Raw genomic sequence first — 25,175 nt, forward strand, 5'->3', positions numbered from 1 at the left:
AGACCCTGCAGATTATAGAAGAAATAGTAGGTCCAAATCTTCACCTTGTTGGTCTAGGATCAGACTTCCTTAACAGGACTCGCATAGCACAAGAAATAAAAGCTAGAATCAACCACTGGGATAGATTCAAACTAAAAAGCTTTCTCTCAGCAAAGGAAACTATCAGCAATGCGAAGGAAGAGCTTACAGAGTGGGAGAATATCTTTGCCAATCATACTTCAGATAGAGCACTAATCTCCAGAATCTATAAAGAAACTCAAAAAACTCTACTCCAAGAATTCAAATAATCCATTTGACAAATGGGCTAAGGAAATGAATAGACACTTCACAGAAGAAGATCTACAAGCAATCAACAAACATATGGAAAAATGTTCAACATCTCTAGTAATAAGAGAAATGCAAATCAAAACCACCCTAAGATTCCATCTCACCCCAATTAGAATGGTGATTATCAAGAATACGAGCAACAACAGGTGTGGCGAGGATGTGGGGAGAAAGGTACACTCATACATTGCTGGTGGGGCTGCAAACTAGTGCAGCCACTCTGGAAAGCAGTGTGGAGATTCCTTAGAAAACTTGGAATGGACCCTCCATTTGACCCAGCTATCCCACTCCTTGGCCTATACCCAAAGGACTTAAAATCAGCATACTATAGAGATACAGCCACATCAATGTTCATAGCTGCTCAATTCACAATAGCCAGACTGTGGAACCAACCTAGATGCCCTTCAATTTATGAGTGGATAAAGAAACTGTGGTATATATATACAATGGAATATTACTCCTCCATAAAGAATGATAAAATTCTGGCATTTGCAGGCAAATGGATGAAATTGGAGAATATCATGCTAAGTGAGATAAGCCAATCTCAAAAAGCCAAAGGAGGAATGATATCGCTAATAAGTGGAGGATGACACATAATGGGGGGGAGGGAAGGGTTAGTGTAGGGTTAGAGTTAGGGTTAGGGAGGGGGCAAGTATGGAGGAAGGAAGTACTGTATAGAGGGTAAAGAGGGGTGGGAGGGTTGGGGGGAAGGGAAAAAATAACAGAATGAATCAAACAATATTACTCTATGTAAATTTATGATTACTCAAATGTATGCCTTTACACCATGTACAAACAGAGAAACAACATGTATCCCATTTGTTTACAATAAAAAAAATTAAAAAATAAAAATTAAAAAAAAAAGAAAAGAAAAGAAATGTGGGGCTGGGGATATGGCTTAGCTGGTAGAGTCCTTGCCTTGCATGCACAAGGCCCTGGGTTCAACCCCTGGCACTACCAAAAAAAAAAAAAAAAAAGGAGAGAGAAACATAAGTTAAAACTGTGATGAAAAACTGTTTTCTCTCTGTGTCCATTGGCAAAAATCCAGAGTAAGGTAATGTCCTTTATTGATAGTACTCTGGAGGGGAAAGCATTTTCTCTTGCATTATTGTTGTGGTCTATTTTATTTCTGGAATTGAGAAGAATATGTGAAGTTAACTATCTTGTTGTTTATTAATAGCAAATTTTATTTCCTTTTTCTATGTTTTGAAACAGTTATGATTTTGTCAATTTACATGTTATGAAGGATAGCTCTTTGTGACATGAGCTATAAATATCTCCCTTAGTTGTCTTTTTTTAAAAAGTTTGTTTATGAAGCTTCTTTCTTTAAAAATTTGATTTTTATGTAACAAAAAGTACCAGTGAAATAATTTATGACTTGGGGATTTTGAGTCATGAAAAGTTAGATCTTACTAACTCCAGATTTGTAACAAAAATCTTTTTAGAGTTTTCTCATTATTATTTAATGGTTTTGTTATTTAAAAAATATCTTTGGTACATATGGAATTATCATGATATATGAGGTAAGGCAGGGATATTACTTTATTTATCCCTATGACATTTATTGACTACTTCTTTTTCCCAGTGATTTGAGAGGAAGTCCTCTTTATACATTCAATTTCTATATGAATCTGAGTGTACTTACATCTGGGCATTATGTTTTGCTCATAGGCCACTTTGATACTCTCAAATTATTTAGGCTTTTAAAAATGCCTTAATGTGTTTTATTCTGGTCCCACTCTATGTTTATTTTTTTTTCCACTGAATTAGCATCACGTGATAGAGCTTTAAACTGTTAAGCTTTCATTGAGATTTTCTTAAATTTAGAAATTAATTTACAATATAATATGGTCCTTCTATTTGTAGAAAGGCTATTTTTTTTTTGCTTCAGTGGCATTTTAATTTTAATAAGCCTCACATTTTTATTGACAAACATTAATATATTTTTTGTTATTGTTATGTATGAAATCTTTTCTTCCATTAAATCTTCCAAAAGATTGTTTCAATATATATAAACTACTGATTTTCATATGTAGATTTTGTACTTGGTAAACTAATTGAGTATCTTACTGTTTATAGTAGCTGTTAATAAAATATCTTGAATCTGAAAACAAAAATAAAGAGAAAGACAAGAAAAGTGTACACTGGAAAGTACTGTAAATCTTTTCATGTGTTTGTTATGCTGTTAACAGCTCATGGACATATTTTACTGAACAAACGATTCATGATTATTATTTACTCCAAGGTTTCTGTTTTTGCTTATTTTCTCATTTCTATTCTTAAATATTTTGATATATTTTTCAATGTACTTTCATAAGTTTATTTTCCTTAGGTGTGTTCATTTTTGACTTCTAGATTATATGTTTCTTTTATTTTGTTCTTTGTTTTTTAATGTATGTTTTAATGCTATAAATATCTCTGCATTTGTTCTATTCCATAGATTTCAGTTTATACTGCAATTATTGTCATTAATTTATGGTGATTTTTGGTAGTAAGCAATTGATAAAGAAGTTGTTTGTTTTCCAATTCTCCATATTTGTAACACAAGCATTTAAGTTATGTAGTTAGCTCTTTCATTACTTGAATTATTAATTTTAAGAAAATGCTTTAGGAAGTTGATGATTTAAAATTCATTTAGATTTTGTCTATCACACAGATATGGTCAATTATTTTAAGACCTGGCTACCTTAAAATTAAATAATATATACCTTAGGATAAGTCTTTAAAAACTTGGAAATAAATATTTTATAACTATAAAAGAGTTACTTCACAAGAACAAACCAATCTTGAATATATGTATATGTCTAAAATATCAAAATACATAAAACAAAAATAGAACTGAAGAAAAGAAAGGCAAATTTTATCCTAGACATCAATATTGACACAATACATGCTAAGTCATATTGAACAGATAGATAAAAGATTTTGAAGCAACATGGATCAATTTGAAAAACACTATTACTCACTTTAACCTAATCTTACTTCTAGAATATATGCATATTTTTTGTGGAAAAGGAGTTATAAACTAGATAGACAACATACAGTGAAATAAAAAAAATCATAATTTGAATTCTTGCATACTATTCCTGAGAACAGAATTACATGACTACATAGTCTAGTAAGAATAAATTATCTATAAAAAAAAATTGGAAATGAAAGCACACACTTCAAAATAATAATTGTTGAGCTTAAGGACAAATCACAAGACAAATCAGAATATATTTCAAAGGAAATAAAAATTGAAAATAAATTATATATATATAAAATATGAGTAACATTATATATCATACATACAGTTTGTGTTTATAGATACATTTTAAAAAATAAACATACATTTTTATTTATAAAATACATAGTTAAATATTCATATACATATTTATACGTCTAACTTTGTGGGACACAGCTAGAACAGGCCTTTTAAAAATGGAGGTTTGTTAGAGAGTTGGACGACCAGCTTCTGAGCGGGAAACTTCTTTGCAATGGTGATGAAAAAAACGAATTAAAAATGGGTGATGTTGAGAAAGGCAAGAAGATCTTTGTTCAGAAGTGTGCCCAGTGCCACACTGTGGAAAAGGGAGGCAAACACAAGACTGGGCCAAATCTCCATGGACTGTGTGGGCGGAAGACAGGTCAGGCTGCTGGATTCTCTTACACAGATGCCAACGAGAACAAAGGCATCACCTGGGGAGAGGATACACTGATGGAGTATTTGGAGAATCCCAAAAAGTACATCCCTGGAACAAAGATCAAAAAATGATCTTCGCTGGCATTAAGAAGAAGGGAGAAAGGGCAGACTTAATAGCTGTCCTCAAAAAAGCTACTAATGAGTAATAGCCACTGCCTTATTTATTACCAAACAAATGTCTCATGGCTTTTTTATGTGCACCATAATTTAAGTGATGTGATACACCAGAATTCAGATCATAAATGACTGACAAAATTATTTTTATTGGACAGTCCTGATATAAGTAAAATTGACTTGTAGTTAAATTAATATTTTGGTTATACTCCCACATTAGTAAATTCTATAACTTTCCCCTTTTTAAAGTTATGGTTGGACTTAATTAGTAATATTCAGTATTTCACAAAAATGGTGAATGACATCTCAAAACTTGTTTATATTTAGGTTTATATTACGAATTATGTGAATATGTTTAAATATGGGGGAAATCCCTTCACTCTCTCAGAATCAAGCATGATTCACATGTGTTTCAATTTGTGTTTGTTAGCTTATTAAAGTCAAGGGTTGAAGATAAGGAAGTAGTGTCAATATTTTTGTTGACCATGCCAATTTAATTAGAATGCCCTGTATCTCAAATGCTGTCTTTCCTTATGGAAAGGCATTTAGTGTGACTTATGTATAATATTAAATAAAGAATAGTTAACACTTAAAAAAATGGAGATTTGGTGTTTTCATTTTACAAGTATGATGATTGAAATTCATGCATTAATTTCTAACTTAAAATGATGGTAGTGGGCTAAGGACATACCTTAGTCATGGAATGCCTGCCTAGCAATGGAGTTGCAAGCCCCTAAATGATATCCCCAGACCATGCACAGAAAAAAATGAATAACATAAAAATTAATGGTAGTAGTAAATTAAACTCAAAGTCTTTAGAAGGAGGAAAACAATAAAGTTAGTTGAACAGAAAATTGACAAAATTTAAGAAAGAGAAGAGAAAAAGTTAGCAAAACTAAAAAGTGAAACTTTAGAAAACTAAATATGGAAAAGAGAAAATGGAAAAAGATTAGAGTGTTAAAACTGGTTACTAAAATTATTAATAAAATTGGATATACCATTATGGTTTGCCCCAAAACTTCCTGTGTTAATGCAGAAATGTTCAGAGGTGAAACAATTGAATTGTGAGAACTCTATCCTAATCAAACCATTCCAGTTTGAATGGACTGAATGGTAAATGTAGGAAAGTGGGGGAGATGGGTCACTGGGAATATGCCCTGGAAGGGTGTTCACATCCCTGTGGCTCCCCCTCTCTGCTTCCGAGCTACGAAAACTCAAGCAATTCTTCTCTGCCATGCTCTTCCGCTATGATATCCTGCCTCACTCAGGCTCAGAGCAATGGATTTTACCAACCATGAACTAAACCTCTGAAACTGTGAGCCCCAAATAAAGTGTTCCTTCCCTAAGCTGTTCTTGTCAGGTGTTTTGACATAGCAATGAAAAGCTGACTAACACAGAAATGATAAAGAATCTGATAAATGCAAATATAAAATCAAGAATGAAACAAGGGAGTGACAAACTAGGAATCCTCAATCCTCCTTTTCCCCATAGACACATTGGTCAACAATGCATGAACCAATTCCCTTGGAGTGAAATCTAGAAAGTGGTTGAAAGTTTCCCAATGTGAGGTGAGCCCTAAACAAATCCATCAAAGCCAGTAGGAAAATTTGTGTCTTTCCATACCCTCACACACAGCATAGAGTTACACAACTGAATGCGGGGGCGTCCGGAATTCCATCCAGTGCTTGACAAATATCCTCTGGAGGATGTTTGCAAAGGCTCATCCTAAAAGTAATTGCCAGATATTTTGCTCCGGAGATGGTGTTTTTCTGCTGTGTTTTTCTGATAATATATTACTCATTTCAGTCTGAATGGATTGCTTAAGGGGATGAGGGAAATACAACAAAAATTCCAGAAAATATTACCTACAATCTGAAAAACAATGGGTCTTTACCACTAATAAAGTCAAAAGTAATTTTGCAACCGTGCAATGAGTCCCTGAAAGCCTCTGGAGAAAATAGTTATAGATCTGCCTTTGTCTCCAACAGGCTGGTTAAATCCTAACGATGGTTTTGTTTATGTGTGGTGGTGAGGTAAGAGAATAAGGTTTCACAACATTCCTTCCTTCCTACAAAGAATAGGTCACCCCTATAATAAACGTTGGTACACAATAACCATTGGGACCGCTGCCCTCCTGTAGCCCTTATCTCAGCAATTTAGATATTAACCAGATGTACCTAGTAGAGATGGTCACATGAGATTACTTGTCTATCGCTTTAACCACGAGAATAATAATAGTCTTAGGTCACATAGAGTTTAGATATTAAGGAAATAAACATTGTATTAGCTCATCGACATAGTTAGATATTCTTAAAACAATTGTGATTAGGTAAGGATAATCTGTAAGGTTGCTGTTTTCTGCCTATACTTTGGAAACTTCTTTAATATTAACCACAAGACTGCCATTATAGCCTGAAGAAAAATGTATATAAACCCAGACTTCCCCAAATTAAAGTGGGATTAATTGCACCAGAACTAGAGTCTGGGTCTTTCATTCTCCATCCATCACCGACGCTGTCTCCCCGCGCCCCGTTTACCTGGGTGGAGCCCATGGACTTCTGCTAGGGCTGGACCCCGGCAACTGAAAATAAAAACCAGTTTCCAGATTTTCACTACACAAGAACAGAAGTGGGGAGTTTGTGTCAAATGCTTTGACTTTTCTGAGGGATGACCCAAAGGGCTAGATCTTGTGTCAACTGTCTCAAAGTAATGATGCAATGTAGTATATTCCAAATGCCCAAAGGGCTACCCCCAGTGATGTTCCTCCTCATTATATCTTACCTGCCTATAGTCACCACCCAGTACAGTAGTCTTTTCAAATTAATAATCCATCAAATGGATTAATCCACTGATTAGGTCACAGCTGCTATTATCTAAACAATGACTTCTGAATATTCCTGCATTATCATACACATGAGTGTTTTGGGGACAACTTATCCCAAACATAAAAATAATCAATAGGCCAAAGAAGAAATCAAAAGAGAAATTAGAAAGTATCTTGAGGACATGGAAATGAAAATACAACTTGCCAAAACTTACAGGATGCAGCATGGTAGAACTGAGAGTTATATCATATCATAAACACATAGAGTTTTTCCTCAAGAATGAAAGATTTAAGATTCTTTATACATATGTGTGCACACAAACATGTAAAATTCACTGTATTGTCAACATATAAAGAAAATGAATTTAACAGTATTCAACATCTCCCAATGATCAAAATTTCTCAGTTAATAGAAACAGAAAGAGAACTCCTACAATTGGATAAATACCATCTAGAGAAATCCCAGAATAACATGACAATTATGGTAAAATATTGAATGGAGACTGCTGAAATAAATTAATACTTGTAAAGTAAAATGATTCTTTTCCATACATATTGCTTGAACAACTGACTACCCATACAGAGAAAAAAAAATCAACTCCTACTTAATCCTGTACTTGAAATTAATATAAGGTGATAAAACTAATTTAGAATACTATAAAGTTATAATGCTTCAGGAAGAAAATGTAGAAGAACATGTGTACTTCACTGCATGTAAATTTTGTTTCCTTTAAAAAATAAAATTATCAAGTTAAAATACATTATTGATTTGGGGTTTTTTATTGGTATGGCAGTATGTCCTATATATTCTAGTCTTTCAAAACTATTGAAGCTGGTGCCCACAATTACAAAGAAAAACACAGATATGAAAAACTAAAAGACTGCAATGCTCTTTGCTATTCAATTGAATTGCAGGATTCAGGATCATCCAGAATTTTCAACGCAGATAGAGACAAAATTTACCTTGCAGCTTAAAAAGTGTTGGTATTAATACATAGCTAAATTCATTAAAAGCACAAAATACTCCTTTTACAAGTGAGGAAAATAGAATAAATTTTAGAAAACATTGTAAGCAAAAACTCACTTGTGCAGGTCAATTCAGGATCCCATCTTCCATTGACACAGATTGCATGTTTGTATTCCAGTTCTCCCTTACATTTGTAACTTAGGTTATAATTATGATTATATTCATTTTTATCTGATTGATTTGCCTCATGTACAATTAACCTTGGTGCTTTACACTTCTCAAGTTGATCCGTTGCTATGAAATGAAAATATTTCCATGAAGTGATCAATTATAAGAATCAAACCAACCTAAAAGCTGTACAGTATAATGAAATTGTATTTTACAATTGTAAAATAAAATTGTGATTTAGGTCTCTAAATTCTATCAACCAAATTATTCCTGGTCACCACTGAATGAGATGCGCCCTTATGTATGAATGTAAGTCTCATGGTCTGTCTTTGAAATATCAGAGAGTATATCTGTCATAATGATATTTTATACTTTGGGAACTTAAAGAGTACAAGAGACTCATTTTCTCAGAAGATCTGCATAGTAAATAGTTATCAAAAGACTAAATTTGGTCCCACATTTGAAATTTGTGCAAAAGGTATATATTCACTTGTTTTCCTAATTGCAACCACCATTATATTATTTATAATCCAGAATCCTAAAATATTAAAATAAAAACATCATCTATGGAAATATAATAAGTTGTTAGTTCAAATGTATTTTTGGGAGTGATAACAATATAATAAAATCTATCTAGAATGTATAGAATAGGACATGAATATTTAAGCAGATTCATTATATGACAAGAGAGAGAGACAGAGCAAGAGCAAGAGTTAGCGAGAAAGAGAGAGAGAGAGAGAGAGATCGATCCTTGGGATAAGAACTGAGTGCTTTCATTGAGAGTCTTACTTAATGGTTGAATGCTTGCCTGCCATTTCCAGACCCTGAGTTTAATCCCTACACCATAAAAAGAAAAGAAATTGGGTGTTTTAAAATTATAATCTCTTTTTCCATTCTTAGAGTCTTTGAGAAACTATATACCAGATCATACTATAATCAAATAATATTATGATGCCATAATAATAACATTTTGCTGACTCTGTTATGAGTGAAATAAGTACTACAGAAGCTTTTACTGTACCAAATATTTTAATAATTTGGGGGGGATGAGAATTCTTTTTGAATTTGATAAAATGACTGTATAGGTCTCTGATAATATTTCTTATTAACAATTTGAAAAGCAGAGTGAAGAAAGGATGAACACAGCAGAGAAAAGTCAGTAACTAGGAAAGCCCAGGAAGACTGCAAACCAATCTTACAAAAACTACAACACATGTGGTACCTGAGAATCAGTCTCATGCTGGGGTTGGTCCAGAGTGTTGAGGAAGGAAAAACAAGAGGTTGTGCAAGCCCTAGTAACTAAAGGAAGATCTGTGGCCAAGGGGAATGGTGTCCCCGGATTTGATTTGTTTCTGAAAGGATTTCTTTGTTTATTGGGAGGAAATAAATCTATTGAGAACCATGAAAAGCTAGACTCCTGGAAAGTAAATGAATATTGAGAAGGAGTGTACAATTGTAGACCAACCTATGAAAGCTGGAAGGGCTTATATGAAGCTGACTATAGGCAGTAGGTGGAAGATGAACACAGGAAGAAGAACTCTGTGAGATCAGAAGAAATAATACATGTAGCACAAGTGTGGGTGTAATACAGAATGAAAAGTTGAGAGTTCTTATTCCTATGGATTTTCCTCCCATAAGAAATCACATAAAACCATTTGTATATAAAAAAGAACAATGATGAGGTGAGGTTTGAAAGATTGAAGACACTTTTATTCCCAGGAATGTGTTTAGCAAAAAATGTAAGGGTTAATAATCAACAAAATGTATTGATTCATTTGACAAAAACTTAATGAATAGCTTCTGTATGTCAGTCTGTCTTCTGGGTATTGAGAGCACAGGAGAACAAAACAAACATAAGTCCTGTCTTGGAGAAGCTCTACCTCGTTGTGTGATTAATCAATATCTAGAAATCCAATGAATAAGTAAGACTGGATACCTAGGACAGTCTTGGAATGAAGGAACCAAGAAAACTCTAGGAAAGAACTCTGTCTAAGAAAAAAGTGAAGAACCCTTTCTTTGGTCATCAAAGACTTGATCCCCAACAGGGCAGAGTGAAATTAATCAGTGATATTTGTTTCCTGGCCCAACATCACATGTGTCATGTGACTAAGTGACTAAGTTGTAATAGTGACTGGAGGCCTATGGCCCACCCATGTGGCAGCACATCAACTTCACCTTCCTAACTTTGAAAATGAAAATTTATCCTTGTTAGACTCTCTGACAGAGAAAAGATTCTTAAGGAAAAATTAGTCACACTTGGTTATTTAGTGGACTTTAATTCTTTGAAGGACAGAGCACCATATAGAAACAACAGTAGTTTGCAAATTAGTTATATTTTCTTGGTAATGAGTATTCACACTTTAATCATATGATGATTTATAAGTAAAATCTAATTCTACACTTATAAGAAATAATATTAACAGAGAAACATTAATAAATTCTATGAGTACTTTTATTTATTTCTTCTGGAAACTCATTAAATGCTGAGCAATAAAATTCATTATAGTTAAGACTAGACCTTCTCAAGAATATCTCTAAATTTTACAAATACAATTGCAAATATTTTCTATGTAAAACTTAAACTTCATTAAGTGTGAATTTGAGAAGGGTGTTCTCACCAACACACAGAGGAAGTTGGGTCCACATTCCACTAATACATGTAATTGATGTGTCTCCAATCATTGTGAAGTTTTCTGTACAATTGAACTCCACTGAATCCCCATGGTAATATGGAGGGGCAGAAGGCTGGGCAGAGCCATGGTCAAGTTCCGGTATAGCTCCACATGTTCTCTCCTCCTCTATGTAAATTTCACAAAAACATGTTCATAATGAAGACACAGTATGTATGTTTAAATAAATACAAAAATGTTTCAGTTTAAATTTAATATTTTTAATACATTACCAGTACATATTGGCAAGGTTGTCCACTTTCCATCAACACATTGAATTTTATTAGGTCCCTTCATCAGAAATCTGGGATTGCAATTATATCTTACCACTTCATTGTGTCCATATTTTTCTTTCATTTTTTCCTGAACTTTTCCATTGAGGAGCAGAGGAGGTGGACCACATGAATGTACTTCTTCTATAATAGGAACAAGGGTTAATGGTTAAGTTGTCTATTTTGCATTTTAAAAATCCAGATGAATGGAGAAATTTTTAAAAATTGATTATTTATCATATGATTCATTATAGAATTCTTAATGAAAATACATTTTTACATTGCAGTTATATATTCAAGTTGAATTGCTTCTATTACAATAACATTGGAAGTATTTTTAAAGCTTTAAATATATTCAATAATGAAGATATTTTGAAGATGCATGCAAACTGTTAGCAAATGTGGTTGTGGAAATTATATTAATTTTTCATTCTATGGCAACATTTTATCAAAATTTTTTGAGAAAGTATCATCAATGAGACAAGTATTAAATCCACATTTTTAACTGATTTCCTAATACACTCCATTGAATTAACTTTTCAAATATTGTTTAGATATACTCTGAAACTTGAGAGAAGTCCTGAACTATATAAAATGTCCAGTATTAATGGTAGCAGTTTAGGAAAAATGAAAAGTAACAAAGTAAGTCTGTCTAGTCTCAGCCACCATATTTGAATGTATGAATACTTTCAATACATATTTCAAGAAATAACTGGTGATTAAATTCTTAAATTAGTTTGTGCTTTCTACCACACAACATATACCAACAACTTCAGGAATTGGATTATAGACACAGTGGAAGCCAATAAAAAATTGAGAAGAAAAAATTTATATTCAAAATTCTAATAATTATTTAAATATTTAAATAATTAGATAAATATTCACCTTTACATACTGGGATATTAGGGGACCATCCAAAATGGTAGCATTGCACTGAATCTGGTCCAACTCTTGTAAGTCCTGATCGGCAGAAAAATTTCAACAAGTCTCCAACTTTATATTTTTCTTTATTGGGATCAGCAATTAAGAATTTTTCTATTTTGGGAATTGTGCATTCCCTTTCTAAAATAAAAAATAAAATAATTTAATAAGAATATGTAATTAATCTTTGACAAATTAAATTTTACATGTCATGTAAAAATGAGGTAGGTGTTTAGTGATGCATGCAGGAGAGTATCAGACAAACCTCTTCCTGGAAAAAAATTGTTACACATTAGGTTTTATTCCCTGTCTAACTTTATTCATATAGGACTCTGAGAAATATGGTGGTATTGAATGGCAATATATCTGTCCTAAAATTTAATTTGCAAACTCATCAAGTTTTCACTGAATATGACCTATTGTTGATATTTGTAAAATTTAATGTTACATTATTATACTCTCAAAACGTGAAATTATTCTCACTTATTATAAAAATCTACTTTGTACAAATTTTAAATTGCACATTTTAAAAAACTGGCATTTCTGTTTAATATTATTGAAAAAATAAATCATATAAAAAAGCAATTCTAATGTATTTGAAGTTAGAGGAACATTAAAAATTTTGTAATTAATATATTACAAATAAAGAACAAAACTAAGAAATAGTTCAAAGCCAACTGATAGTCATATTCTAGGTGTCTTGAATCCTTACGTTATTATTCAACCATTTTATTATGATTTTTATGATTATTAATTAATTTAATTCCAACAAGGAATAACGTATAAAATCCTCTCACATTTGTTAGTTTTTAAAAAGGAGGTGACTTTAGTAAATAATATTGAAAAATCATTTTTCTTATTTGGAATACCTCTTCCTCACAAATTCATAAAAATAAAGGCTGCAATTAAAAAATTAGACCCACAGTAGAAATAAAATTCATACAAACCAAAGTCAAGTACTAAAACACATAAAATTAGATGTACAATAAAAACTACTTTAAAAAGTAATACATCAAAAACTAACTTAAAATTCTTGCTGTGGGGCTGGGGATGCAGCTCATGCTTAGCAGGTGTAAGGCCCTGGAATCAATCCCCAAAAGCCCTCCAAAATTAATTTTGTCATTGTTTTGAGTTTTGCCAATAACTTGAGGAAAACCACAATTGAATGAGAGTCACTGGGATTCCTCTCCCGACTTCTATTACAATCTTTTACATAAAATTTATTTTGTCTTTGGAGGGGGTTTCAAGATGATGGAAGAGAGAAGACTGCTTTTGTGGGGGCTCTGTGGCATGAAACCAAGAAAGCAGATAGGCAGCTTCTCAGCAAGGTGGGTGAACAACAAAAAAGGTTGGGGGAACTTTACTGGAATTTAATGCTGGACTTTCAAAGTAGATGGGGGACTCAGGAGATTGGATATAATAAAATAAGGAAGAAATCCCCAGTGCCACAGCTGCTGCCTCGGTTGGAGGCACCTGTCAGAGTAGACCCTCCATGAACAAAGTGGAGGGATAATGGAATTAAAAGAACTCACAGTTAGTGTAGACTTGAGCTGTGTCTGAATATTGGGAGTTCAGAGATCAAAGACACTGCCCAACTAAACTGAAAAGTGTGCTGCATAATATTCTTGTGTGGGAAAGAAGCCACCTTCTCTCTCGGCTATGTGCAGAAGACAGAAAGATCCATTTTGCAACACTGACGTGGCAGCCAGCAGCTGGGGAAGCTGATTCCTGGCAAACCCAAGATCGTTCCCAAGTAAAGGCCTGGCAAACACACACTGCATGACATAGGGTGTGTCTAAGTGACCAGGAGAAAATCAAATGTGGAGAGAGGTTTACATAGTGGACAACTGGTTGTGGAAACCCACCTGGTTCTCACCCTCCCACTCCAAATCTGCTGCTTGCAGAACTAGCTGGGAGAGTTGTGCCTAACTGAGAATCAAAAGGGTGGGGGCAGGAGAGATTGAGTTTGGAGACTGAACCCAAACCCAGGAAGCGTGGAGTCCACAGGTGATGTAGTAGACTAAAAACTGGCTCCTCAGCCACACGAGTGGAACCCAGGGAAGATCCCTGGGGTGCAATCTTCCAGAATGGACCAGCAATTGCTGAGCTACAGAGGCGCACTGATTGAAGTCTCCAGACCAATTGGTATTCAAGGAAGAACCTGGGGCCCACCCAAGCCTAACCCCTGCCTTCAGGAGTTCAATCTACAGGATTACCTTTCTCTGCCCAGCAATCCCACCTAACACTGCTGAGAAAGGAAGTTGAAACTTTTTGAACTCCAACAGACACAAATCTTTAATTTCTCATCGAGATCTTTTTTCTTCTCTTTGTTAAATTGTGACCTTTGTGGTTCATGGACATTTATACATATTCATATTTTCTCTCATTTCTAGCATTTTAGAAACCAATTATTTTTCATGGATCAGTATTTTGAGGACTAGGATGTTTGGTTAGTATATTTCAGTTTTGTTTTGTATTTTTTATTTTTCTTTTTATTTATTTATTTATTGCGGTGCTGGGGATTGAACCCAGGGCCTGTGATTGCAAAGCAAGCACTCTACCAACTGAGCTGCATCCCCAGCCCTTATCTTTATTTTTATTTTTAAAAATTTTACCTTACGTATGTGTTTTTTCTCTTGATTCTCTCTTTTCTTCTGCTAACATCCAATGTCTATTGTTCTCTCTTTCTCTCTTCCTTTAATTTTTTTACTTCAGTCTTCTGTCCTCTGCCCTCATAATCATCACATCCTACATCACTTCTGTTCTCTCCCAGTCCACTATTCAAAACTGTAAATCCTTTGGAAACTTATTGTTTTTACTGTGGGAAATGACTGATCATATCATTTCTGTTTATTTTAACAATTTGCACTATAAGATGTCATAACAGAAACTGTTCGGTTTAATGCTGTATATTGCATTGGAGGTTCTTATTGTTTGTCTCCCCCTAAATGGTTAGGTACTGGAAACCTTCAGGGATACTACAGATCCACAGGGTTGAAACTCTGCTAACTCAGAGCCATATATTGTCAGATGGGTAGACACACAAACCACATGAAAAGGAAAAGGAATGAATCACCCCCAAATAAACCAAGATACTTCAATAACAGAATCCACTGATGCTGCAGTGGAAGAAATGTCAGAGAAGGAATTTAGAAAGTACATAAAATGATCTGCAAGGTAAAGGACTATGTAAGGAGTGAAATCAGAAAGAAAACAAAGTAAATGAAAGATCACTTCAATAAAGAGATAGAGATTCTGAAAAAAATCAAGCAAAAATCCTCAAAATGAAGAAATCAATAAACCAAATTAAAAATTCAATGGAAAGTATCATCAGCAGTCTAGAACACTTGGAAGACAGAGTTTCAGGCAATGAAGACAAAATATATAATTTTTATTTTTTTTTTTTCACTGTGGGGATTAAACCCAGGGCCTCATGCATGCTATGCAACTACTGTACCACTGGGTCACATCCCCAATCCCAAAATACATAATACTGAATATAAAGTTATCCATGGAGAAAAATGTTAAGAGACTATAAACAGAACTTCCAAGAAATATGAGATAGCCTGAAAAGACCAAATTGAAGATTTATCAGGTAAGATGAAGGCTTGGAGATACAAATCAAAGGAATGCACAATCTTCTCAATGAAATAATATCAGAAAATTTCCCAAACCTAAAAGTTATTTTGTATGTGTGTGTGTATGTGTATTTATTTTGTGTCCATTATATATAAATTCTTGATTTCATCAATTATAGAAAGCACTGCCTTAAAAAGAAAAAAATGATTTTGACTGTTGAGTATTAAACAACTGCTGTATCTATATAGAGATAATAACTAAAATGCAATTTAAAGAGAAATGTGAATGGACCAACACCGGAGGAGGGAGGAGAATCATTTGTCTTTGTCTACCAGTCAAAATCATGTAACTTAGTACTGATGCATGGAAATATTAGTAAGGATTTTTTACTCTAAGGTGTTTACTTTAAGATTTCTATAAACCTGTTTTGCTTAAGTGGTTTATGATAATAACATAAACATCTCCTCATAGGAAAGAACTGCCAGGACATTTGAATATCTGCCAATCTGTACACAGTTTTCCCCTACATGGCTGAAGGAAGAATATTAGGTTGTCATTTATTCAATTTTTGGAGACACACTCTCTTAGAAAACTGTGTGTTCACTTGGTCATGAATCTTTCTAAAATTGGCAATAAAAAGCTATTTTCACTCAATTAGTTCCTATTGCTATCTCTGTCACTACTACTTTCTCTCCTTTTCTTCACAGCTTCACATTTTCCAGTCATGTCTAGTGACTTTGGAAAGGCCTTGAGAGTCCTATATTCATAACTCTTGCATTCTTAATTTATATCATTTATTTTTGCAGTGTGGGGGATTAAACTCAGGGCCTTGGGCTGGCCAAGCACTCTACCATTGAGCTAATGCCCCAGCCCTTTTATAAAGATGGTCACTTGGTATTGTAAAGGGTTCTGCTGCACAGAGCATGGATCTGCTTATAATCACAGAGATCATTTTAAAAGCCTCTCTTTCATCTAGTATAAAATCTAAAGTTTTTGTGATCCAGCGCTTGTCTATTCTTCCAATGTTACTATACATCTTTCTCCCCTTCTCAGTTCCGATTCCAGCATTTACTATCTTTGAATTATCTAAATTCACAAATGTTGAACATTTTTCAACATTTCCTTGCTTCAGTTGCCTCCTATTTTCTAAGTCATTGCATATTTTTTTTTGATTCTTTGAATGGTGGTATATAGAACATACTTAAACTATTTTAATTAATTGGTTTATTACTCACCTTAATTCATTGGATTTTGGTTTTATTCTCCAATGCTGCAATGAAAATTCTAGGAAGGCAGACCTGGGTTTGTGTTCTTTATCATTTTCTCCTGTCTTACAAAAGGAATTTCTTGATATCTCAAATGAATTAAATTTGAGTGGCTCCTCCATGCTGCCAATCAAATCTCAAAGTATGATATAATCTGACACCATTTTAATTCAAACCTTGAAACTCTAGTAGTGCTCCTCATCCTCCCCTCAGGCACTATTCAATCTCAATGCCCTTTTCTCATATTTCAAAATACAACAGAACCATCAGTTTCTGATTCTTTCCACCATTAGATTTACACACCCATGTTCTTTCCTTCCTCCTGTTACAAAATTGTGTGGTCTTGTTGCCAACAAGACCCAGTACTTCCAACAGGAGCTCCATATTGCCAAATCCACCACAGTTTTACAGTCTTCTTACTGGACACATCAAAGAAGCTAGAACTATCTTAATAATGTAATTAGATTGCATTGTCTGACAGAAATATGACCAAAAAAAGTTACATGGACTATTTAATCTACTAACCAAAACAATCCTTTGTATATGGCCTACAAGAGGCATTACTTTATTTCACTGCTTTGGAAACACATTACTATCTTTAATGTTGAAAACACCCTCTCCTCCCAGGTTGTTAAATCAGAAGGACCATTGTGATTTCCTTGTTGGTCCTTAAAAATATTTCTAGGTAATTCAAATTTCTAAAAAATAGAACACATGCAGATTTATATTTTTATATTGAAAACAAAAAAGAAATTCTGAAACAGTACTTACCATGACATATGGGCATATGAGACCATCCATTGGCCTTACATACTATGGATCCTTTGGCACGTTTTAATCTGTTTTCAAATCCCGCATTACATTCGTAGTCCAACTTGTCATTGAGTTTAAACCAGGTGGCATTACTTTTGGTTCTAGCATTCTCAAGTACTGGCTTGTCACAAGATTCTAATGCACAATAAAATTGAGGATTTAATTTCTAATGCAATTTAAATGACAATATTAATAAGTCTCACCCCAAGAACATAAGACTTTATAGGTAAGTATGTGATGATGAATTGAGTACTGTATCAAATTAGCCTAAGACCAAAGATAAATCATTGTCCTGAAATAGTTACTATAAATGAAAAATATGTTCCTACGTGACCTTTTTCTTATCACTTAAACGTCCTAAAAAATTTATTCAAAATTTCTTTTTTCAGTACCGTTTTATTTAAGCATTTATCTGATGCTAGGAATAAAATAGACCATTAAAATTGTGTACTACATATTTTAGAAAACTGGAATGGCATTTGGAGAATTAAGATGTCAGGTTTATTAGTTGTGATACAATAGAAAATATATGTATTAATTAATAAATATTGATGAATTTTATTTAAGACTTTCTATTTATAATAAGAAAGTTTCATAATGAGTCATTGATCAGAATTTAGTGTATGATGAGTTTTATAAGGGGGCAATTTGTATCTTTCTTTAGCTAGATTCTATCAGCATAGAAATTGTGAAAACAATAGAAATTAAGAAGTAGGAATGTATATCTTAGTCACTTCATTTAAAGTATGTTAAATATTACTGAATGGCTTCACATTTAATAAGATAAACAGAAATGATCATTCCTAGAAAATCTTCATTAACCTTGGGTATTATAGCAGAAAAATCTTTGAACACATTGAAACACTTCTTTCTTTCCAATATCTGTTTATGCAATGTTCTAAAAGGGAGGTTTTTCAGAATTAGACCTACCTTACAGTATCAAACATATAAATTACAAAGGTTAAATTATTCTGAGGTTATACACCATGACCCCAAATCTTCACTAAGAATATTGATTTTATGTCTAGGAATGAAGTCTTTGATATAAAAGGTTGATCACCTAAAACACAGGTAGACCTAAAAGATCTCAGCTAAAATAAATTAGTTAGTGCCAGAATACATATGAAGGTCCCTGAATCACTTCTAAGTCATAGTATGCTGTAAGTGTGTGTGTCAGGGGAGGAAAGAGGTACTTATGTACATCTACCATACTAGCAATTCTGAAACAAAAAAATAATGATGTATCCTTTTTCTCAAAGGTTTTGCTTACCTTTTGAAATGAAACCACATCAATTGCTTCAAGAAAGAATAAAGTTAAACTCTTGTATATCATCAAGATAATGATACTAATATAATAAATCACTTACTAACACATGTGGGTTGAACTGACCATCCATTTTGCAGGCAGGTAATCGATCCTGAGGTTTTCCCATCTGCAGTTACATATCCTGGTTTGCACTTATATTGTGTTTTTTTATTTACAGCATATGTATCATCAAATTCAGAAAGAAACCCATTCTCAATTTCTATATCCGATTTTGAACATGTTTCTAAAAGGGAAAAGAGTAAGGAAAAGACAAGCACATGTAGTATTTATATAAAGATTCTAATAATATGACAGTGCAAAAAATAATGAGTCATTTGTGTCCAAAAATCTGAAATAATTATAATCATCCAGGTTCTGGTGCTACAGAAATCAAGTAATGAGTTTCCAAAGATATTAGATCATGATCCTTTATGAAAAGCTTTTTGGTAACAAGGTCAGAATTAAAAACATTGATAATCCTTTCTAAGAATTTATTAGAAATTCTTTTGCCTAATGAATCCAGTATCCTACAGCATGCCATAACTCCATAGGTAATGTGTTTGTTTTCCCTTGGGACCTCTTTTAGATCTGGAAATAATTTGGGTCCCTTAGGCACCCAAACTCATTTAGCCAGTTGGGGTTCCTAAGATCTGGTGATGATCTTGAAGAATCCATCTGCATAGTTACTACAGACTTTGGCTCCAAGAATTTGAAATGTCAACATAATTGTGGGCTTAAAACATAATGGATGCATAGAGTGCAAAGAAGATGACAAAGCGCAATACATTTCTTGATGTTCTCAGGCTAAAATGATGATTCCTCAAATTATATATAACAACTTGAAACTGTAAAAGTTGACATCTGTCAGTTATTAAGTTTCTTTCCATAATACAGCTTCATTTCTATATAGGTAAAAAGGAAACAAAAATTGAACACATTAAATATGTTTAACCGAATGATAATGAAAACATTAAATAAAATGTAAGGTCATACTGAAGTAGTGCTGAAAGGGAAATTGAGCATTAAACAGCTATAATTCTATGATTAAAGAAAAAATCAAAAAGTTTTTCACTTTAATAAATTAGAAAGGAGCAAACAAAAACCCAACATCATTACCAATTCTAAAAAAAAAGTAATGAGCAAAAGTCATATAGAAAACAAGTGAGACAAAGTAATCAAGGCAAGAGTGATTTTGTAAAGAAATAAAACTGATAAAGAACAAGCAAGAATAATAAAGAAAACAGAGTTCCAGCCACAAATAATGAAGAAACTGAACTAAGTAGTTGAAAATCATTTTTGTTGTGGACTGGAATACAAGCAGCACCTGAGTACAATCTCAGAGATAAAACAGGAGGAGTTCTCCTGAAAACAGCAGACAAGAAGAATGCAAGTAGAATACAGCAGTTTTGCTAAACAAAGGATGCAATAATCAGTGTTTTAAAAGAGATTAAAGTCACAGGAATTTTTAGGATAGAAAACCAAAGAAGAAGAAATCATAGAGTGAAAGAACTATAAATCTGAACAACAAGCCTCTAGATACTTTGGCTGAATGCTGACTTGTTGTAGGATGAAACTCCATGACACTGGGCAACAAAGGATAACTACTAGAGGGAAAACAACTACCAGAGAATGATAAGGTCAAAAATTAAAGAGAACTCACACACTGGGAGAAATTCAAATTTGAATGGTAAGAGTAGAAAGAGCCTTAGACCACTCAGATCATGTAGTAAAGTCTCCAGAATGGGCCTTATTATTATTCTGAATAAACTAGTACTGGAGTAAAAGCTCCCTGAACTTTAGTTTTATTGGTAATAAAACTAAAAATGATAAAAAGGTTCAAACAATGTTTCAAAACAAAATTTAAAACAGGTGATCCAGGTTGGGAATGTAGCATTTGCCTAGCATTTGTGAGGCCCTGGGTTCAATCCCCAGTACTGCAAAGATCAAAAACAAAAAACAGGTAACCATACACGTCTCCAACCCAAACACACAGAAGTAATGATAATAAAAAACTGTTTCCTCAGTCAAAAGATGGAAGAAAGGTGAAAGAAAAAATAGTTTGGGTAATATCTATCCTCAACCCACATACACACAAAACTATTTTGGTAATGTTCACTCTCCCCTACCCAAACATCAAAGGACAAATCACATATCAAAGTTCTGGAGTGCCACTAAAGCAATATGTAATGAATTGATGACACTAAACATCTGTATTAGAAAGGATTAGGGGTGTGGACCTCCAATCCTTTAGCCTCTACCATAATATATTAGAAAAAGTAGAAGAAATTGAATTTGAAGTAAGTACAGAAAAGGAGACAACAAAGACTTGAGCTGAAATAATAAAGCAGACAAAAGAAATATTATATATAATATAGAATATATACACATTACATATTTTATGTCATACACCATATACCATATATTAAAACATAATATGTACATTATATAATACATATATTTATATAATATATACATTATATGTAACATACATAATATATAATATAGTCATTATATGTAATATACATAATATATACACATATATGCATTATATGTAACTTACATAATATGTAATATATACACAAACATATAAACATACACACATAAGAATTAGAAGTTTGTTATTTTAGAAGATACTTAAAGTTGATTAAACTTTTAAACAGATTTGTCAGGAAATAACAACAACAAAAAATAAACCAGAGAATGTGCAAGTTGCCAATATGAGCAATGACTGGAATAGCATCGGTAGTTTTTGATTTATTTAGGATGATCCCCACTCCAGAATCCAAATTTCACAGAAGAGGAAACTGAAAAGTTTTGAAAATTTAGATGACTCAAACCACAGGTGTTTTAAACATTTTAAAAAATTGAGATGTAAATTAAATAACATTATATTCACCGTTAAAAAAAAAAAAAAAAAGAACACAAAAGGAATATTATGAACAATATTATGGCAATTAATATAATAACTCAGGACATTTCAGAAAGAAGGAAAGAAAAGGGAGGAAGAGAGATACAAAGGAAGGAAGAAAAGAAAATTTATTGACTGCTAGCTCTAAAACCAAAGCAAGAGGCACAAAATTTGATTTTTTTAATATTAGGCAAAATTTCATGTCAAGAGCTGAGAAGATGGTGGATGGGAGATAAGCAGAGATTTCTGCTCTCTTCATGACACAGAAAGGAGGCAGTGAAGGAAAACCAGAATTGAGATGTGGGTGACAAAATAAATGCTCTAAGATTAAATACTATAAAGTCTAAGACCTGGAGAGACTTGAAGATTAGTTGCCAGAGTAGAAAATAGGTGCAGAGTTCCCTAAGCCTACACCTGAATCAGAGTAGGGCAGGGGGGAGGGGGCAACATAGAGAGAAAGAGAGAGAATGAGTGGAAAAACTCTTAAGCTCACCCACTTAAAAAATACTTGGAAGGGCAGATTAAAATTTAAAGCATGAGGAGAGTAGCAGTGTTCTTAAAGCAGACGAAGCACCATAAAACTAAATTGTGAAAGGAAAACTGAGTCAGGGGATCTTAGCCATCTTGTGGACCCCTCAGCTGACCAGTCACCCCCCTAAATCAGCACAGGGTCTTCCTATGCCCAGACAGCTGCAAATTAAATCAGAGGAAAGACCCCTACAGTGAGACCTCTTAAGAATCCAGCTAGAAAGAAGTTCTAAAGGGACCATGACTAGCCAAAAATTGCTAAAACCCCTTCCACTCCCTCCCGCCATGAACAAGGGAGTGCTGGTTAAGACCTCTGCAGGGAAGTCCCCCTAACCCAGTGCTCTGCTCAGCTTCCTTGTGATCCAGGCAGAAGGGGAATGCTCTGTGTAGCTTCCATGGGACCCAGACAGTGTTAGAGCAGCAAAGCAACTTTGGTTCTGAGCAGAGGAATGTGGGTCCATCCGACTGTACCTGCCCTGACCACCAACATTGGGAGGAGACACCACGGACAGCCTAGGGACTGTACCTTTAATCACAGGGCTAGAGGGAGGCTTCATGAATATCCAGTGACATAGAAATCCAGTTTCTGGATAGTGGCAGCAACTGGAAGAAGTTCACTGACTACCCCAGTAAATTTAATTGGAAAGTACTGAAAACATAGCCAGAGGAAGGTCAAGTAAGGGAGAAAATTTCCTGATCCAAAACAGCAGGAAGTGAGTGCACCCAGCTTGACCTGTGTTCAGAACTAGTGCGTTAAAGGACTGGCTGGACCACCCATCTGCCTTAGTCAACTGAGCAAATTGAAGCCTGTTGTTACAACCAGGGGCAGTGGAAACTAGAACCCATGTGAACCACCTAAGTTCCTTTACTACAGAACCCAGAGAGCAGCATGGGCCAGGGGAAGGCTTATGCACTACAGAATACCCATGGAAAATCTGCAACCATGAAAAGGCTCCTGTCATGGGGAGCAGTTACATGGTAACCCAGAGCAATCATAGGACACTATAAAGCCTGCATCCTGAACTCCTGCACACAATACAAACAACCAAACCACAACACTTCATCCTCCAAGCAGTCAGCTACAAGTCCCTGAGCTGACAAACCACATCAGGCTGTTGAAAATCCCATAGCAACTAGGGAATTGGCTCCTGTGCCTCAGCAAATCTGAAGCAATCCATGGCCAAAGTACAATGGAGATCTACTAAATGTCCAAAACCAATGAAATCCAAACCAGGATTCAAGAATAATTTTCTTCACCTTGGCATGTTTTACTAGAAATAACTCTAACATCTACTTTTATCATATAAGTCACTCTTTAACTTAATTGATATTTTTTACCCTAATGGTCAACATTGTACCTTCAACCCACTTGAATATACTTTAGCTAATAGTTTAAAGCATTAATTGGAATCAATCCTACTATCGCTGCTTTCTAGCTCTAGTTTATACTTAACTTCTCTTATCCCTACTTGGCCTCTTGAATTTTCTGCTACGACCTAAAATGCTCATCATTCATGTTTCTCCTTTCTGCCTTGGTGTGTATTATTCTTTTCTACCTTTTTGTTCTTTATTTCTTTTTCTCCTTTCTTTTTTTGATCAATCTTTCTACTTTCCTCCTTTTAGCCCTCGTTGAAGGTTATAGCAACTTTACTAAATATAATAACTAATTCGCTGCAAGTTTATACTTGGATTCAAGGGACTGTGGAGAACAATATCAACAAGCTTTCATTTCTCATAAGGTTAAATCATACATAGCTTGGCTATGAAGTGATTATAGGAATAAGGTTCAATGACATCTCTCAAAGTGGTACTGATATTGGGGTCAGCAGAGGTCACAAATTGTCTTAAAGTCTCAATATCTGGATATTCACCCAACTCAGGACTCTGAAGAGGAAAAAAAATCTCACAATGCAGTCCCTTGCTTAAAAGAAGAAATGATAACTATCCCAATCGATGGGTAGATATACAAACAATTTGAAAAAGGAATTGAATGAACTATACCAAACAACCCATAATCCTTAAACAACTGACAGCATCAGTGCTCCATTGAGGAAATTGTCAGATAAAGAATTTAGAAAATTTATAGTTAAAATGTTCCATAACCTTAAGGAAGATGTAAAGAGTAAAATTAGAGAAAAATACAGGAAGTTAAAGATCATTTCAACAAAGAGATATAGATTCTGAAAAACAAACTGAACAGAAATCATTGAAACGAAAGACTCAAATTTAAAATCCAATGAAAAGCATCACCAATAGAGTAGACCACTTTGAAGACAGATTTTCAGGCCTTAAAGACAAACTATATATAAACTTGGAAATAAATGTTGGCCAAAAAGAAAAGGTGCTCCAAGACTATGACCAGTATATTCAAAAAATTTTGAATAATACCAAGAGGATGAATTTAAGAAGTATTGGAGAGGACAAAGGCTCTGAAATATAAGCTAAATTGATACACAATTTTTAAATGAAATAATATCAGAGAAATTTCCAAACCTTAAGAATGAGATGGAAATTCAAATACAAGAGTCACATAGGACTCCAAATACACAAAATCACAGTAGATCCACTCCAAGACACATTATAATGAAAATGCCTAATATGCAGAAGAAGGATAGAATTTTTAAAAGCTGCAAGAGAAAGGTGACTGGTCACATTTAGAGGTAAACCAAACTAGATTTCCAACTGATTTCTCAACCCAACCCTAAAAGACAGGAGGCTTTGAATAATATATACCAAACTCTGAAGGAAAAAGGATATCAACCAAGAATACTACAGCCAACAATATTAAGCTTCAGAATTGAAGATGAAGTAAAAATCTTCCATGATAAACAG

General features: G+C 33.9%; 1 protein-coding gene and 1 pseudogene across 3 annotated transcripts in view; one reads left to right on the top strand and one right to left on the bottom strand.

The window, feature by feature from the left end:
- Positions 1-25,175, bottom strand: part of CFH (complement factor H) — a 128,645-nt gene that overhangs the window by 50,614 nt on the left and 52,856 nt on the right. Inside the window, exons 10-15 of one of the 2 annotated variants that reach the window (XM_079107986.1) lie at positions 18,969-19,151; positions 17,560-17,736; positions 11,909-12,085; positions 10,985-11,167; positions 10,707-10,880; positions 8,032-8,208 (exon numbers count right to left, since the gene is read on the bottom strand). In XM_079107986.1, coding sequence (XP_078964112.1) covers positions 8,032-8,208; positions 10,707-10,880; positions 10,985-11,167; positions 11,909-12,085; positions 17,560-17,736; positions 18,969-19,151 — 1,071 coding nt within the window. Of the gene's footprint in view, positions 1-8,031; positions 8,209-10,700; positions 10,881-10,984; positions 11,168-11,908; positions 12,086-17,559; positions 17,737-18,968; positions 19,152-25,175 lie in introns of both variants that reach the window. The other variant, XM_079107985.1, reaches the window with a different exon arrangement.
- LOC306642328 (cytochrome c, somatic-like) lies at positions 3,755-4,554 on the top strand (annotated as a pseudogene). The gene has a single exon. The product of its transcript is annotated as a cytochrome c, somatic-like (transcript).

This window comes from Sciurus vulgaris (genome assembly GCF_902686455.1).
Source record: "Sciurus vulgaris genome assembly, chromosome: 12".
Classification (NCBI taxonomy): Eukaryota; Metazoa; Chordata; class Mammalia; order Rodentia; family Sciuridae; genus Sciurus; species Sciurus vulgaris.